Below are 17,466 nucleotides of genomic sequence, written 5' to 3'. Positions count from 1 at the left end.
GTCCAGCAGTAGGTATGTGTCTGCTGAGACAACGCACCAGGGCAGAGGAAGGTGTCCATTTATATCCAAGTCGGCCTCAAAAGTTTCAGCAGACCTGAACTCTGTATGCAATATTGCACTGGCGTGTGAGAGATGTGCAGGGGAGGGAGAGTACTCAGTAATGACCTGTTAATCTGGGGTAAACCAGGAGTTGATACCTAAGAATTGACTATTAGAGGCCTGTAGGGGTCATGATCATAGACATCCGGTCCTCGGTGCCGTCTTCATGCGTTGCATATACTGTGAACTGTTTTGTCAACTTTTTTACAACTTGTTTTTAATTCAACCTTTCATTAACCTGCATAATGTTGCTACAGGAGATTCATGATGTCGGGTTTTGATGGGTGTCCGTTCTTGTTGCAGTGGGTTGATAGTTCCTGAGCGCTATGGCAACGAGACGGTTCCGGAAGTGGTGTCACAGTCTGGTTACGCCCTCCTCCACTTCTTCAGCGACGCTGCCTATAACCTGACCGGCTTCAACATCTCATATAGGTAACCCTCAACCCCTGACCTCTGACCCTTAACCTCTGACCCTTAACCTCTGACCCTTCACCTCTAACCCTTAACCCCTGACCCTTAACCTCTGACCCTTGACCCCTGTCCTCTGACCCTTAACCTCCAACCCTTAACCCCCGACCTCTAACTTGTAACCCCTGACCTCTGACCTTAACCTCTGACCCTTAACCCCTGTCCTCTGACCCTTAACCTCTAACCCTTAATCCCTGACCCTATAACCTGTGTTCAACGTTTCATACAGGTAACCCTTTACCCCTGACCTCTAACCCCTGATCTTATAACCTAACCATGTTTAACATCTCATTCAGTTTGGCCTCGCAGGGCCTCTTCTTAGTAACAGGGGAACCTGGCCTCGCAGGTCCTCTTCTTAGTAACAGGGGAACCTGGCCTCGCAGGTCCTCTTCTTAGTAACAAGGGAACCTGGCCTCGCAGGTCCTCTTCTTAGTAACAGGGCCAGCCAGTAGCTACAGTAGCTCTTTACCAAAAGTGGAAAAGAGCCACTTTGTTTTGTCAACTGGATTGCTGAATATACAAAGGAGTAGCAGGAAGAGAGAACAAAGTTAGTTAACCAGGCTAGTTAACCAGGCTAGTTAACCAGGCTAGTTAACCAGGCTAGTTAACCAGGCTAGTTAACCAGGTTAGTTAACCAGGCAAGTTAACCAGGCTTGTTAGCCTTGACCCCCAACAACTTTGAAGGGCACGACACAAACTACCCAGAGTTCTGTTGAGTACTGGCCCCGTCGCCATGATGATACGATTCAAGTTGTGCTGAGAAACGGATAAAAGAAAGTGCCTCGGGCCCCAGTCTCTAACTCTCTCTGTGATGTCTCAAAGAGCCCAGAGCCCAAACATCAAACTGTACGACTGCTGCTGTCTGAACAACATGAAACACAACCTCTTTGTCGACTGTCTCTCTCCAAAATATTATGTTCTCAGGAGTTTGCTCTAGTTTATCCCAGCTTTCAATCCCTCATGTATTGCTGTAATTCTTCTACATTGTGCAATATTTGATGTTTGTAGAGTTTTATATTATAAACCCCTTTTTTGTCTCTTCATTAGCATACAGAATTAAACTTGAATCAGTCAATGAGTATATTAAAGTACCTTCTAATTTCATCCATCCATTCTCTATCCTACCCCCTTGTCTTTCTCTCTCTGTGTCTCTCTCTGTGTCTCTCTCTGTGTCTCTCTCTGTCTCTCTATCTGTCTCTCTCTCTGTCTCTCTCTCTGTCTCTCTCTCTCTCTCTCTCTGTCTCTCTCTCTGTCTCTCTCTGTCTCTCGCTCTCTCTCTCTCTGTCTCTCTCTCTGTCTCTCTCTCTGTCTCTCTCTCTGTCTCTCTCTCTGTCTCTGTCTCTCTCTCTGTCTCTCTCTCTCTCTCTCTCTCTCTCTCTCTGTCTCTCTCTCTCTCTCTCTGTCTCTCTCTCTCTCTCTCTGTCTCTCTCTCTCTCTCTCTGTCTCTCTCTCTGTCTGTCTCTCTCTCTGTCTCTCTCTCTCTGTCTCTCTCTGTCTCTCTCTCTCTGTCTCTCTCTCTCTCTCTGTCTCTCTGTCTCTCTCTCTCTCAATTCAATTCAATTCAATTCAAGGGCTTTATTGGCATGGGAAACATGTGTTAACATTGCCAAAGCAAGTGAGGTAGACAACATACAAAGTGAATATATAAAGTGAAAAACAACAAAAATTAACAGTAAACATTACACATCTCTCTCTCTTTCTCTCTCTCTCTCTCTCTCTTTCTCTCCTCTTTCCCCCCTCCCCCTGTCACCTCTCTCTTCCTCCCGTCCCTCAGTGTGAACACGTGTCCTAACAACTGTTCTGGCCGAGGGGAGTGTCGCGTTGGGAACTCAACAGGTGCTGTATATTGTGACTGTGAATCCAACTGGAAGGGCGAGGCCTGTGATGTCCCTTACTGCCTGTCAGATTGTGGTTGGCCTGACAGGGGACACTGTCTTCAGGACACAAAGACATGTCGATGCCAGCCTGGGTGGCAAGGTGGGCACAGTCTCTATCTTCAGCTACTGATACACACACGTGTGTGTGTGTGTGTGACATATTGCCCTATTTCCCTACACACTATTAGACTATTCTTTTGACTTAACTCCATATTGTTGTTGAATACCTTATACAGGGTTCAATTCTTGGACCGACTCTCTTCTCTGTATACATCAATGATGTCGCTCTCACTGCTGGGGATTCTCTGATCCACCTCTACGCAGACGACACCATTCTGTATACTTCTGGCCCTTCTTTGGACACTGTGTTAATAACCCTCCAGATGAGCTTCGATGCCATACAACTCTCCTTCCGCGGCCTCCAATTGCTCTTAAATACAAGTAAAACTAAATGCATGCTCTTCAACCGATCGCTGCCTGCACCTACCCGCCTGTCCAACATTACTACTCTGGACGGTTCTGACTTAGAATACGTAGACAACTACAAATACTTAGCTGTCTGGTTAGACTGTAAACTCTCCTTCCAGACCCACATCAAACATCTCCAATCCAAAGTTAATTCTAGAATTGGCTTCCTATTTCGCAACAAAGCATCCTTCACTCATGCTGCCAAACATACCCTCGTAAAACTGACCATCCTACCAATCCTCGACTTCGGCGATGTCATTTACAAAATAGCCTCCAACACTCTACTCAACAAACTGGATTCAGTCTATCACAGTGCAATCAGTTTTGTCACCAAAGCCCCATATACTACCCACCATTGCGACCTGTACGCTCTCGTTGGCTGGCCCTCGCTTCATACTCGTCGCCAAACCCACTGGCTCCATGTCATCTACAAGACCCTGCTAGGTAAAGTCCCCCGTTATCTCAGCTCGCTGGTCACCATAGCAGCACCCACCTGTAGCACGCGCTCCAGCAGGTATATCTCTCTAGTCACCCCCAAAACCAATTCTTTCTTTGGCCGCCTCTCCTTCCAGTTCTCTGCTGCCAATGACTGGAACGAACTACAAAAATCTCAAACTGGAAACACTTATCTCCTTCACTAGCTTTAAGCACCAACTGTCAGAACAGCTCACAGATTACTGCACCTGTACATAGCCCACCTAAAATTTAGCCCAAACAACTACCTCTTTCCCTACTGTATTTATTTGATTTTATTTATTTATTTATTTTGCTCCTTTGCACCCCATTATTTGTATTTCTACTTTGCACATTCTTCCATTGCAAATCTACCATTCCAGTGTTTTACTTGCTATATTGTATTTACTTTGCCACCATGGCCCCTTTTTTGCCTTTACCTCCCTTATCTCACCTCATTTGATCACATCGTATATAGACTTGTTTATACTGTATTATTGACTGTATGTTTGTTTTACTCCATCTGTAACTCTGTGTCGTTGAATGTGTCGAACTGCTTTGCTTTATCCTGGACAGGTCGCAATTGTAAAATGAGGACTTGTTCTCAACTTGCCTACCTGGTTAAATAAAGGTGAAAAAAATAAAATTTAAATAAATTAAAAGCCACGATCATGGAAGCACATTGGCTATGACCTTCCAGTCAATGATGTATTCATTTGACCACTGTACTGTCAACAGTTAAATTCCAACATTCGGCCAAAACAAATACCTGCTGTTCATATCCCTGGGCTAATACATTACCTATTAACTAGCTGGTATTGTCCCTCACTGAAAGGAAAGGGTGAGGGCGTCACAAATGACTCCCTATGGGCCTTGGTCACAATTGACTCCCTATGGGCCTTGGTCACAATTATAGGGAGTATGGTGCCATTTGGGATACATGCTGATTTATTCCAGAGGTGTGTCCCTCTTGTCTGAGTGTGAACAGAGAGATGACATGTATCAATAACACTAATGAATGTAGTCTATAATACCAGCTGTATCTATAATACTAAGGAATGTAGTCTATAATACCAGCTGTATCTATAACACTAATGAATGTAGTCTATAATACCAGCTGTATCTATAATACTAAGGAATGTAGTCTATAATACCAGCTGTGTCTATAATACTAAGGAATGTAGTCTATAATACCAGCTGTATCTATAACACTAATGAATGTAGTCTATAATACCAGCTGTATATATAACACTAATGAATGTAGTCTATAATACCAGCTGTATCTATAACACTAATGAATGTAGTCTATACTACCAGCTGTATTTAAAACACTAATGAATGTAGTCTATAATACCAGCTGTATCTATAATACTAAGGAATGTGGTCTATAGTAATAATACCAGCTGTATCTAAAATACCAGCTGTATTTATAACACTAATGAATGTAGTCTAATACCAGCTGTATCTATAACACTAAGGAATGTAGTCTATAATACCAGCTGTATCTATAACACTAAGGAATGTAGTCTATAATACCAGCTGTATCTATAATACCAGCTGTATCTATAACACTAAGGAATGTAGTCTATAATACCAGCTGTATCTATAACACTAAGGAATGTAGTCTATAGTACCAGCTGTATCTATAATACTAATGAATGTTGTCTATAATGCCAGCTGTATATATAATACTAATGAATTTAGTCTATAATACCAGCTGTATCTATAATACTAAGCAATGTAGTATATAATACCAGCTGTATCTATAATACTAAGTAATGTAGTCTATAATACCAGCTGTATCTATAATACTAAGGAATGTAGTGTATAATACCAGCTGTATCTATAATACTAAGGAATGTGGTCTATAGTAATAATACCAGCTGTATCTATAATACTAATGAATGTAGTCTATAATGCCATCTGTATCTATAATACTAAGGAATGTAGTCTATAATACCAGCTGTATCTATAATACTAAGGAATGTAGTCTATAATACCAGCTGTATCTATAATACTAAGGAATGTGGTCTATAGTAATAATACCAGCTGTATCTATAATACTAATGAATGTAGTCTATAATACCAGCTGTATCTATAATTCTAATGAATGTAGTCTATAATACCAGCTGTATCTATAATACAAAGGAATGTAGTCTATAATACCAGCTGTATCTATAACACTAAGGAATGTGGTCTATAACACTAATGAATGTAGTCTATAATACCAGCTGTATCTATAACACTAATGAATGTAGTCCATAATACCAGCTGCATCTATAATACTAAGGAATGTAGTCTATAACACTAATGAATGTAGTCTATAATACCAGCTGTATATATAATACTAATGAATGTAGTCTATAATACCAGCTGTATCTATAATTCTAATGAATGTAGTCTATAATACCAGCTGTATCTATAATACTAAGGAATGTAGTCTATAATACCAGCTGTATCTATAACACTAATGAATGTAGTCTATAATACCAGCTGTATCTATAATTCTAATGAATGTAGTCTATAATACCAGCTGTATCTATAATTCTAATGAATGTAGTCTATAATACCAGCTGTATCTATAATTCTAATGAATGTAGTCTGTAATACCAGCTGTATCTATAATACTAAGGAATGTAGTCTATAATACCAGCTGTATCTATAATACTAAGGAATGTAGTCTATAATACCAGCTGTATCTATAACACTAATGAATGTAGTCTATAATACCAGCTGTATTTAAAACACTAATGAATGTAGTCTATAATACCAGCTGTATCTATAATACTAAGGAATGTGGTCTATAGTAATAATACCAGCTGTATCTAAAATACCAGCTGTATTTATAACACTAATGAATGTAGTCTATAATACCAGCTGTATTTATAACACTAATGAATGTAGTCTAATACCAGCTGTATCTATAACACTAAGGAATGTAGTCTATAATACCAGCTGTATCTATAACACTAAGGAATGTAGTCTATAATACCAGCTGTATCTATAATACCAGCTGTATCTATAACACTAAGGAATGTAGTCTATAATACCAGCTGTATCTATAACACTAAGGAATGTAGTCTATAGTACCAGCTGTATCTATAATACTAAGTAATATAGTCTATAATACCAGCTGTATCTATAATACTAAGGAATGTAGTCTATAATACCAGCTGTATCTATAACACTAAGGAATGTGGTCTATAGTAATAATACCAGCTGTATCTATAATACTAATGAATGTAGTCTATAATGCCAGCTGTATATATAATACTAATGAATGTAGTCTATAATACCAGCTGTATCTATAATACTAAGCAATGTAGTATATAATACCAGCTGTATCTATAATACTAATTAATGTAGTCTATAATACCAGCTGTATCTATAACACTAAGGAATGTAGTCTATAATACCAGCTGTATCTATAACACTAATGAATGTAGTCTATAATACCAGCTGTATCCATAACACTAAGGAATGTAGTCTATAATACCAGCTGTATCTATAACACTAATGAATGTAGTCTATAATACCAGCTGTATTTAAAACACTAATGAATGTAGTCTATAATACCAGCTGTATCTATAATACTAAGGAATGTGGTCTATAGTAATAATACCAGCTGTATCTAAAATACCAGCTGTATTTATAACACTAATGAATGTAGTCTAATACCAGCTGTATCTATAACACTAAGGAATGTAGTCTATAATACCAGCTGTATCTATAACACTAAGGAATGTAGTCTATAATACCAGCTGTATCTATAATACCAGCTGTATCTATAACACTAAGGAATGTAGTCTATAATACCAGCTGTATCTATAACACTAAGGAATGTAGTCTATTGTACCAGCTGTATCTATAATACTAAGTAATATAGTCTATAATACCAGCTGTATCTATAATACTAAGGAATGTAGTCTATAATACCAGCTGTATCTATAACACTAAGGAATGTGGTCTATAGTAATAATACCAGCTGTATCTATAATACTAATGAATGTAGTCTATAATGCCAGCTGTATATATAATACTAATGAATGTAGTCTATAATACCAGCTGTATCTATAATACTAAGCAATGTAGTATATAATACCAGCTGTATCTATAATACTAAGGAATGTAGTCTATAATACCAGCTGTATCTATAATACTAAGTAATGTAGTCTATAATACCAGCTGTATCTATAATACTAAGGAATGTAGTGTATAATACCAGCTGTATCTATAATACTAAGGAATGTGGTCTATAGTAATAATACCAGCTGTATCTATAATACTAATGAATGTAGTCTATAATACCAGCTGTATCTATAATACTAAGGAATGTAGTCTATAATACCAGCTGTATCTATAATACTAAGGAATGTAGTCTATAATACCAGCTGTATCTATAATACTAATGAATGTAGTCTATAATACCAGCTGTATCTATAATTCTAATGAATGTAGTCTATAATACCAGCTGTATCTATAATACAAAGGAATGTAGTCTATAATACCAGCTGTATCTATAACACTAAGGAATGTGGTCTATAACACTAATGAATGTAGTCTATAATACCAGCTGTATATATTATACTAATGAATGTAGTCTATAACACTAATGAATGTAGTCTATAATACCAGCTGTATATATAATACTAATGAATGTAGTCTATAATACCAGCTGCATCTATAATACTAAGGAATGTAGTCTATAACACTAATGAATGTAGTCTATAATACCAGCTGTATATATAATACTAAGGAATGTAGTCTATAATACCAGCTGTATCTATAATACTAAGGAATGTGGTCTATAGTAATAATACCAGCTGTATCTATAACACTAAGGAATGTAGTCTATAATACCAGCTGTATCTATAATACTAAGGAATGTAGTCTATAATACCAGCTGTATCTATAATACTAAGGAATGTAGTCTATAATACCAGCTGTATCTATAACACTAATGAATGTAGTCTATAATACCAGCTGTATTTAAAACACTAATGAATGTAGTCTATAATACCAGCTGTATCTATAATACTAAGGAATGTGGTCTATAGTAATAGTACCAGCTGTATCTAAAATACCAGCTGTATTTATAACACTAATGAATGTAGTCTATAATACCAGCTGTATTTATAACACTAATGAATGTAGTCTAATACCAGCTGTATCTATAACACTAAGGAATGTAGTCTATAATACCAGCTGTATCTATAACACTAAGGAATGTAGTCTATAATACCAGCTGTATCTATAATACCAGCTGTATCTATAACACTAAGGAATGTAGTCTATAATACCAGCTGTATCTATAACACTAAGGAATGTAGTCTATAGTACCAGCTGTATCTATAATACTAAGTAATATAGTCTATAATACCAGCTGTATCTATAATACTAAGGAATGTAGTCTATAATACCAGCTGTATCTATAACACTAAGGAATGTGGTCTATAGTAATAATACCAGCTGTATCTATAATACTAATGAATGTAGTCTATAATGCCAGCTGTATATATAATACTAATGAATGTAGTCTATAATACCAGCTGTATCTATAATACTAAGCAATGTAGTATATAATACCAGCTGTATCTATAATACTAAGTAATGTAGTCTATAATGCCAGCTGTATCTATAATACTAAGGAATGTAGTCTATAATACCAGCTGTATCTATAATACTAAGGAATGTAGTCTATAATACCAGCTGTATCTATAATACTAAGGAATGTGGTCTATAGTAATAATACCAGCTGTATCTATAATACTAATGAATGTAGTCTATAATACCAGCTGTATCTATAATTCTAATGAATGTAGTCTATAATACCAGCTCTATCTATAATACAAAGGAATGTAGTCTATAATACCAGCTGTATCTATAACACTAAGGAATGTAGTCTATAATACCAGCTGTATATATAATACTAATGAATGTAGTCTATAATACCAGCTGTATATATAATACTAATGAATGTAGTCTATAATACCAGCTGTATCTATAATACTAAGGAATGTAGTCTATAACACTAATGAATGTAGTCTATAATACCAGCTGTATATATAATACTAAGGAATGTAGTCTATAATACCAGCTGTATCTATAATACTAAGGAATGTGGTCTATAGTAATAATACCAGCTGTATCTATAACACTAAGGAATGTAGTCTATAATACCAGCTGTATCTATAATACTAAGGAATGTAGTCTATAATACCAGCTGTATATATAATACTAAGGAATGTAGTCTATAATACCAGCTGTATCTATAATACTAAGGAATGTGGTCTATAATACCAGCTGTATCTATAATACCAGCTGTATATATAATACTAATGAATGTAGTCTATAATACTAAGGAATGTAGTCTATAATACTAAGGAATGTAGTCTATAATACTAAGGAATGTAGTCTATAATACCAGCTGTATATATAATACTAAGGAATGTAGTCTATAATACCAGCTGTATCTATAATACTAAGGAATGTGGTCTATAGTAATAATACCAGCTGTATCTATAACACTAAGGAATGTAGTCTATGATACCAGCTGTATCTATAATACTAAGGAATGTAGTCTATAATACCAGTTGTATATATAATACTAAGGAATGTGGTCTATAATACCAGCTGTATATATAATACTAAGGAATGTAGTCTATAATACCAGCTGTATATATAATACTAAGGAATGTGGTCTATAATACCAGCTGTATCTATAATACCAGCTGTATCTATAATACTAAGGAATGTGGTCTATAATACCAGCTGTATCTATAATACCAGCTGTATATATAATACTAATGAATGTAGTCTATAATACTAAGGAATGTAGTCTATAATACTAATGAATGTAGTCTATAATACCAGCTGTATCTATAATACTAAGCAATGTAGTATATAATACCAGCTGTATCTATAATACTAATTAATGTAGTCTATAATACCAGCTGTATCTATAACACTAAGGAATGTAGTCTATAATACCAGCTGTATCTATAACACTAATGAATGTAGTCTATAATACCAGCTGTATCTATAACACTAAGGAATGTAGTCTATAATACCAGCTGTATCTATAACACTAATGAATGTAGTCTATAATACCAGCTGTATTTAAAACACTAATGAATGTAGTCTATAATACCAGCTGTATCTATAATACTAAGGAATGTGGTCTATAGTAATAATACCAGCTGTATCTAAAATACCAGCTGTATTTATAACACTAATGAATGTAGTCTAATACCAGCTGTATCTATAACACTAAGGAATGTAGTCTATAATACCAGCTGTATCTATAACACTAAGGAATGTAGTCTATAATACCAGCTGTATCTATAATACCAGCTGTATCTATAACACTAAGGAATGTAGTCTATAATACCAGCTGTATCTATAACACTAAGGAATGTAGTCTATTGTACCAGCTGTATCTATAATACTAAGTAATATAGTCTATAATACCAGCTGTATCTATAATACTAAGGAATGTAGTCTATAATACCAGCTGTATCTATAACACTAAGGAATGTGGTCTATAGTAATAATACCAGCTGTATCTATAATACTAATGAATGTAGTCTATAATGCCAGCTGTATATATAATACTAATGAATGTAGTCTATAATACCAGCTGTATCTATAATACTAAGCAATGTAGTATATAATACCAGCTGTATCTATAATACTAAGGAATGTAGTCTATAATACCAGCTGTATCTATAATACTAAGTAATGTAGTCTATAATACCAGCTGTATCTATAATACTAAGGAATGTAGTGTATAATACCAGCTGTATCTATAATACTAAGGAATGTGGTCTATAGTAATAATACCAGCTGTATCTATAATACTAATGAATGTAGTCTATAATACCAGCTGTATCTATAATACTAAGGAATGTAGTCTATAATACCAGCTGTATCTATAATACTAAGGAATGTAGTCTATAATACCAGCTGTATCTATAATACTAATGAATGTAGTCTATAATACCAGCTGTATCTATAATTCTAATGAATGTAGTCTATAATACCAGCTGTATCTATAATACAAAGGAATGTAGTCTATAATACCAGCTGTATCTATAACACTAAGGAATGTGGTCTATAACACTAATGAATGTAGTCTATAATACCAGCTGTATATATTATACTAATGAATGTAGTCTATAACACTAATGAATGTAGTCTATAATACCAGCTGTATATATAATACTAATGAATGTAGTCTATAATACCAGCTGCATCTATAATACTAAGGAATGTAGTCTATAACACTAATGAATGTAGTCTATAATACCAGCTGTATATATAATACTAAGGAATGTAGTCTATAATACCAGCTGTATCTATAATACTAAGGAATGTGGTCTATAGTAATAATACCAGCTGTATCTATAACACTAAGGAATGTAGTCTATAATACCAGCTGTATCTATAATACTAAGGAATGTAGTCTATAATACCAGCTGTATCTATAATACTAAGGAATGTAGTCTATAATACCAGCTGTATCTATAACACTAATGAATGTAGTCTATAATACCAGCTGTATTTAAAACACTAATGAATGTAGTCTATAATACCAGCTGTATCTATAATACTAAGGAATGTGGTCTATAGTAATAATACCAGCTGTATCTAAAATACCAGCTGTATTTATAACACTAATGAATGTAGTCTATAATACCAGCTGTATTTATAACACTAATGAATGTAGTCTAATACCAGCTGTATCTATAACACTAAGGAATGTAGTCTATAATACCAGCTGTATCTATAACACTAAGGAATGTAGTCTATAATACCAGCTGTATCTATAATACCAGCTGTATCTATAACACTAAGGAATGTAGTCTATAATACCAGCTGTATCTATAACACTAAGGAATGTAGTCTATAGTACCAGCTGTATCTATAATACTAAGTAATATAGTCTATAATACCAGCTGTATCTATAATACTAAGGAATGTAGTCTATAATACCAGCTGTATCTATAACACTAAGGAATGTGGTCTATAGTAATAATACCAGCTGTATCTATAATACTAATGAATGTAGTCTATAATGCCAGCTGTATATATAATACTAATGAATGTAGTCTATAATACCAGCTGTATCTATAATACTAAGCAATGTAGTATATAATACCAGCTGTATCTATAATACTAAGTAATGTAGTCTATAATGCCAGCTGTATCTATAATACTAAGGAATGTAGTCTATAATACCAGCTGTATCTATAATACTAAGGAATGTAGTCTATAATACCAGCTGTATCTATAATACTAAGGAATGTGGTCTATAGTAATAATACCAGCTGTATCTATAATACTAATGAATGTAGTCTATAATACCAGCTGTATCTATAATTCTAATGAATGTAGTCTATAATACCAGCTCTATCTATAATACAAAGGAATGTAGTCTATAATACCAGCTGTATCTATAACACTAAGGAATGTAGTCTATAATACCAGCTGTATATATAATACTAATGAATGTAGTCTATAATACCAGCTGTATATATAATACTAATGAATGTAGTCTATAATACCAGCTGTATCTATAATACTAAGGAATGTAGTCTATAACACTAATGAATGTAGTCTATAATACCAGCTGTATATATAATACTAAGGAATGTAGTCTATAATACCAGCTGTATCTATAATACTAAGGAATGTGGTCTATAGTAATAATACCAGCTGTATCTATAACACTAAGGAATGTAGTCTATAATACCAGCTGTATCTATAATACTAAGGAATGTAGTCTATAATACCAGCTGTATATATAATACTAAGGAATGTAGTCTATAATACCAGCTGTATCTATAATACTAAGGAATGTGGTCTATAATACCAGCTGTATCTATAATACCAGCTGTATATATAATACTAATGAATGTAGTCTATAATACTAAGGAATGTAGTCTATAATACTAAGGAATGTAGTCTATAATACTAAGGAATGTAGTCTATAATACCAGCTGTATATATAATACTAAGGAATGTAGTCTATAATACCAGCTGTATCTATAATACTAAGGAATGTGGTCTATAGTAATAATACCAGCTGTATCTATAACACTAAGGAATGTAGTCTATGATACCAGCTGTATCTATAATACTAAGGAATGTAGTCTATAATACCAGTTGTATATATAATACTAAGGAATGTGGTCTATAATACCAGCTGTATATATAATACTAAGGAATGTAGTCTATAATACCAGCTGTATATATAATACTAAGGAATGTGGTCTATAATACCAGCTGTATCTATAATACCAGCTGTATCTATAATACTAAGGAATGTGGTCTATAATACCAGCTGTATCTATAATACCAGCTGTATATATAATACTAATGAATGTAGTCTATAATACTAAGGAATGTAGTCTATAATACTAAGGAATGTGGTCTATAGTAATAATACCAGCTGTATCTATAATACCAGCTGTATCTATAATACTAAGGAATGTAGTCTATAATACCAGCTGTATCTATAATACTAATGAATGTAGTCTATAATACCAGCTGTATCTGTAACACTAAGGAATGTAGTCTATAATACCAGCTGTATCTATAACACAAATGAATGTAGTCTATAATACCAGCTGTATCTATAACACTAAGGAATGTAGTCTATAATACCAGCTGTATCTATAACACTAATGAATGTAGTCTATAATACCAGCTGTATCTATAATACTAAGGAATGTAGTCTATAATACCAGCTGTATCTATAATACTAAGGAATGTAGTCTATAATACCAGCTGTATCTATAATACTAAGGAATGTAGTCTATAGTAATAATACCGGCTGTATCTATAATACCAGCTGTATCTATAATACTAAGGAATGTAGTCTATAATACCAGCTGTATCTATAACACTAATGAATGTAGTCTATAGTACCAGCTGTATCTATAATACTAAGGAATGTAGTCTATAATACCAGCTGTATCTATAACACTAAGGAATGTAGTCTATAATACCAGCTGTATCTATAATACCCGCTGTATCTATAACACTAATGAATGTAGTCTATAATACCAGCTGTATCTATAACACTAAGGAATGTAGTCTATAATACCAGCTGTATCTATAACACTAATGAATGTAGTCTATAATACCAGCTGTATCTATAATACTAAGGAATGTAGTCTATAATACCAGCTGTATCTATAATACTAAGGAATGTAGTCTATAATACCAACTGTATCTGTAATACTAAGGAATGTGGTCTATAACACTAAGGAATGTGGTCTATAACACTAAGGAATGTGGTCTATAACACTAAGGAATGTAGTCTATAATACTAATAAATGTGGTCTATAATACTAAGGAACGTGATCTAGTAATAATACCATCTGTATCTATAACACTAAGGAATGTGGTGTATAATACTAATGAATGTAGTCATTAGTAATACCAGTGTTTCCTTCTTAATATAATCTTTTCATGCTTGCTACCTTTTCTGTTCCAAAGGCATTCTCCGATGTTGTCCCCAGTCTTATTCATATTCTCCTATACTATACCCCTGTTGTTTTGGTTTCTCTCCTTTTCCGTTCCTCTTCCGTAGTGTTCCGTTGCATTCCTCAGCGTCAGCCGTGTAATTTGTGTCATTAACCTACCTGGCTACCAGGCTTCCACGGCTCCTACCTTTTTAATTTCCTATTTTCTAGACTCACTTGTAAAATCATGGCGCCGTAACTAGACAACAGAAGACTGGAGAGATGTTATAGCCTTTTTCTGACTTTGTCACGGTGTCGTAACTAGACAACAGAAGACTGGAGAGATGTTATAGCCTTTTTCTGACTTTGTCACGGTGTCGTAACTAGACAACAGAAGACTGGAGAGATGTTATAACCTGTTTCTGACTCTGTCACGGTGTCGTAACTAGACAACAGAATACTGGAGAGATGTTATAACCTGTTTCTGACTCTGTCACGGTGTCGTAACTAGACAACAGAAGACTGGAGAGATGTTATAACCTGTTTCTGACTCTGTCACGGTGTCGTAACTAGACAACAGAAGACTGGAGAGATGTTATAACCTGTTTCTGACTCTGTCACGGTGTCGTAACTAGACAACAGAAGACTGGAGAGATGTTATAACCTGTTTCTGACTCTGTCACGGTGTCGTAACTAGACAACAGAAGACTGGAGAGATGTTATAACCTGTTTCTGACTCTGTCACGGTGTCGTAACTAGACAACAGAAGACTGGAGAGATGTTATAACCTGTTTCTGACTCTGTCACGGTGTTGTAACTAGACAACAGAAGACTGGAGAGATGTTATAACCTGTTTCTGACTCTGTCACGGTGTCGTAACTAGACAACAGAAGACTGGAGAGATGTTATAACCTGTTTCTGACTCTGTCACGGTGTCGTAACTAGACAACAGAAGACTGGAGAGATGTTATAACCTGTTTCTGACTCTGTCACGGTGTCGTAACTAGACAACAGAAGACTGGAGAGATGTTATAACCTGTTTCTGACTCTGTCACGGTGTCGTAACTAGACAACAGAAGACTGGAGAGATGTTATAACCTGTTTCTGACTCTGTCACGGTGTCGTAACTAGACAACAGAATACTGGAGAGATGTTATAACCTGTTTCTGACTCTGTCACGGTGTCGTAACTAGACAACAGAAGACTGGAGAGATGTTATAACCTGTTTCTGACTCTGTCACGGTGTCGTAACTAGACAACAGAAGACTGGAGAGATGTTATAACCATCTGTTGGCGTATTGAGGCTGTAAGACTCCACATGGACTAACCTAAAGGGCCGTAAAACTAGCTGTCAGTCAGGTGTTTCATTGTCAATATGTGACTCACTAGCTCAATTTCAGGCCCATGTAGCAACATTTAAATTATGTAGAGACTCAGAGCTAGGGAATGGTGTATCATACACAGTAAAAGTGGTGAAAGTAGTAGCCTACAATAAGGGAAAAACCCAGGTAAAAATACCCTTTATCTAGTCCTTGGCCTTTATCCAAATCTGACTTTAGTGCAGGTCATGTTGTTGTTCACATTACTGCCTCTGGTAAACACACACACTGTAAAAGCTACGTTTATTTGTCACATGCACAGGATACAGAAGGAGTAAACGGTACAGTGAAATGGTTAGTTGCCTAGCAGCAATATCAACAACAAAACGTGTCCAGATACAAATCATTTATAATTATTAGATGATGCTTACCCAGACACACTACATTACCCAGACACACTACATTACCCAGAACCACTACATTACCCAGACACACTACATTACCCAGACACACTACATTACCCAGACACACTACTTTACCCAGAACCCCTACTTTACCCAGACACACTACATTACCCAGACACACTACATTACCCAGACACACTACATTACCCAGAACCACTACATTACCCAGACACACTACATTACCCAGACACACTACTTTACCCAGACACACTACTTTACCCAGACACACTACTTTACCCAGACACACTACTTTACCCAGACACACTACATTACCCAGACACACTACATTACCCAGACACACTACATTACCCAGACACACTACATTACCCAGACACACTACTTTACCCAGACACACTACTTTACCCAGAACCCCTACTTTACCCAGACACACTACTTTACCCAGACACACTACATTACCCATACACACTACATTACCCAGACACACTTGTCTAAATTGATGGGGCATGTGAAATAAATACTATAATCCCCCCCAGCCACATCTATTTTAGTGGATGGGTCACTACTGTCTAGACATGTACACATGTTCATGACGTTCAATAGAATGCTAAGTGGATTTACAGATAAAATACACGTTTGTTATTTAGACACATGAAAGTTCACGTGTTCCAGAAGGTATTTTTGCCCCAAAATGCATTTTGATAAAACAAAAAAATATTAGTGACGTGTAGTAGTGACGTGTGACGTAGGCCTAGCTTCCTGAAACCACTCGCATATTAAGATCAAGTTACATTCACTGAGTTTTTAGGCTTACCTTAGATGATTCTCCTGGCAATAGATGGTGTCTGCAAAATAACTGCAATAAAAGACCGACAGAGATCCAAGAACA

The 17,466-nt window shown here is 35.5% G+C and overlaps 1 protein-coding gene across 4 annotated transcripts in view; it reads left to right on the top strand.

The window, feature by feature from the left end:
- Positions 1-17,466, top strand: part of LOC139394152 (attractin-like) — a 251,525-nt gene that overhangs the window by 35,127 nt on the left and 198,932 nt on the right. For all 4 annotated transcript variants that reach the window (XM_071142189.1, XM_071142187.1, XM_071142186.1 and 1 more), the window contains exons 4-5: positions 403-531; positions 2,342-2,544. In XM_071142189.1, coding sequence (XP_070998290.1) covers positions 403-531; positions 2,342-2,544 — 332 coding nt within the window. The remainder of the gene's footprint in view (positions 1-402; positions 532-2,341; positions 2,545-17,466) is intronic.

Source organism: Oncorhynchus clarkii, unplaced genomic scaffold (genome assembly GCF_045791955.1).
Source record: "Oncorhynchus clarkii lewisi isolate Uvic-CL-2024 unplaced genomic scaffold, UVic_Ocla_1.0 unplaced_contig_2975_pilon_pilon, whole genome shotgun sequence".
Classification (NCBI taxonomy): Eukaryota; Metazoa; Chordata; class Actinopteri; order Salmoniformes; family Salmonidae; genus Oncorhynchus; species Oncorhynchus clarkii.
This window is presented reverse-complemented; position numbering and strand designations above follow the sequence as displayed.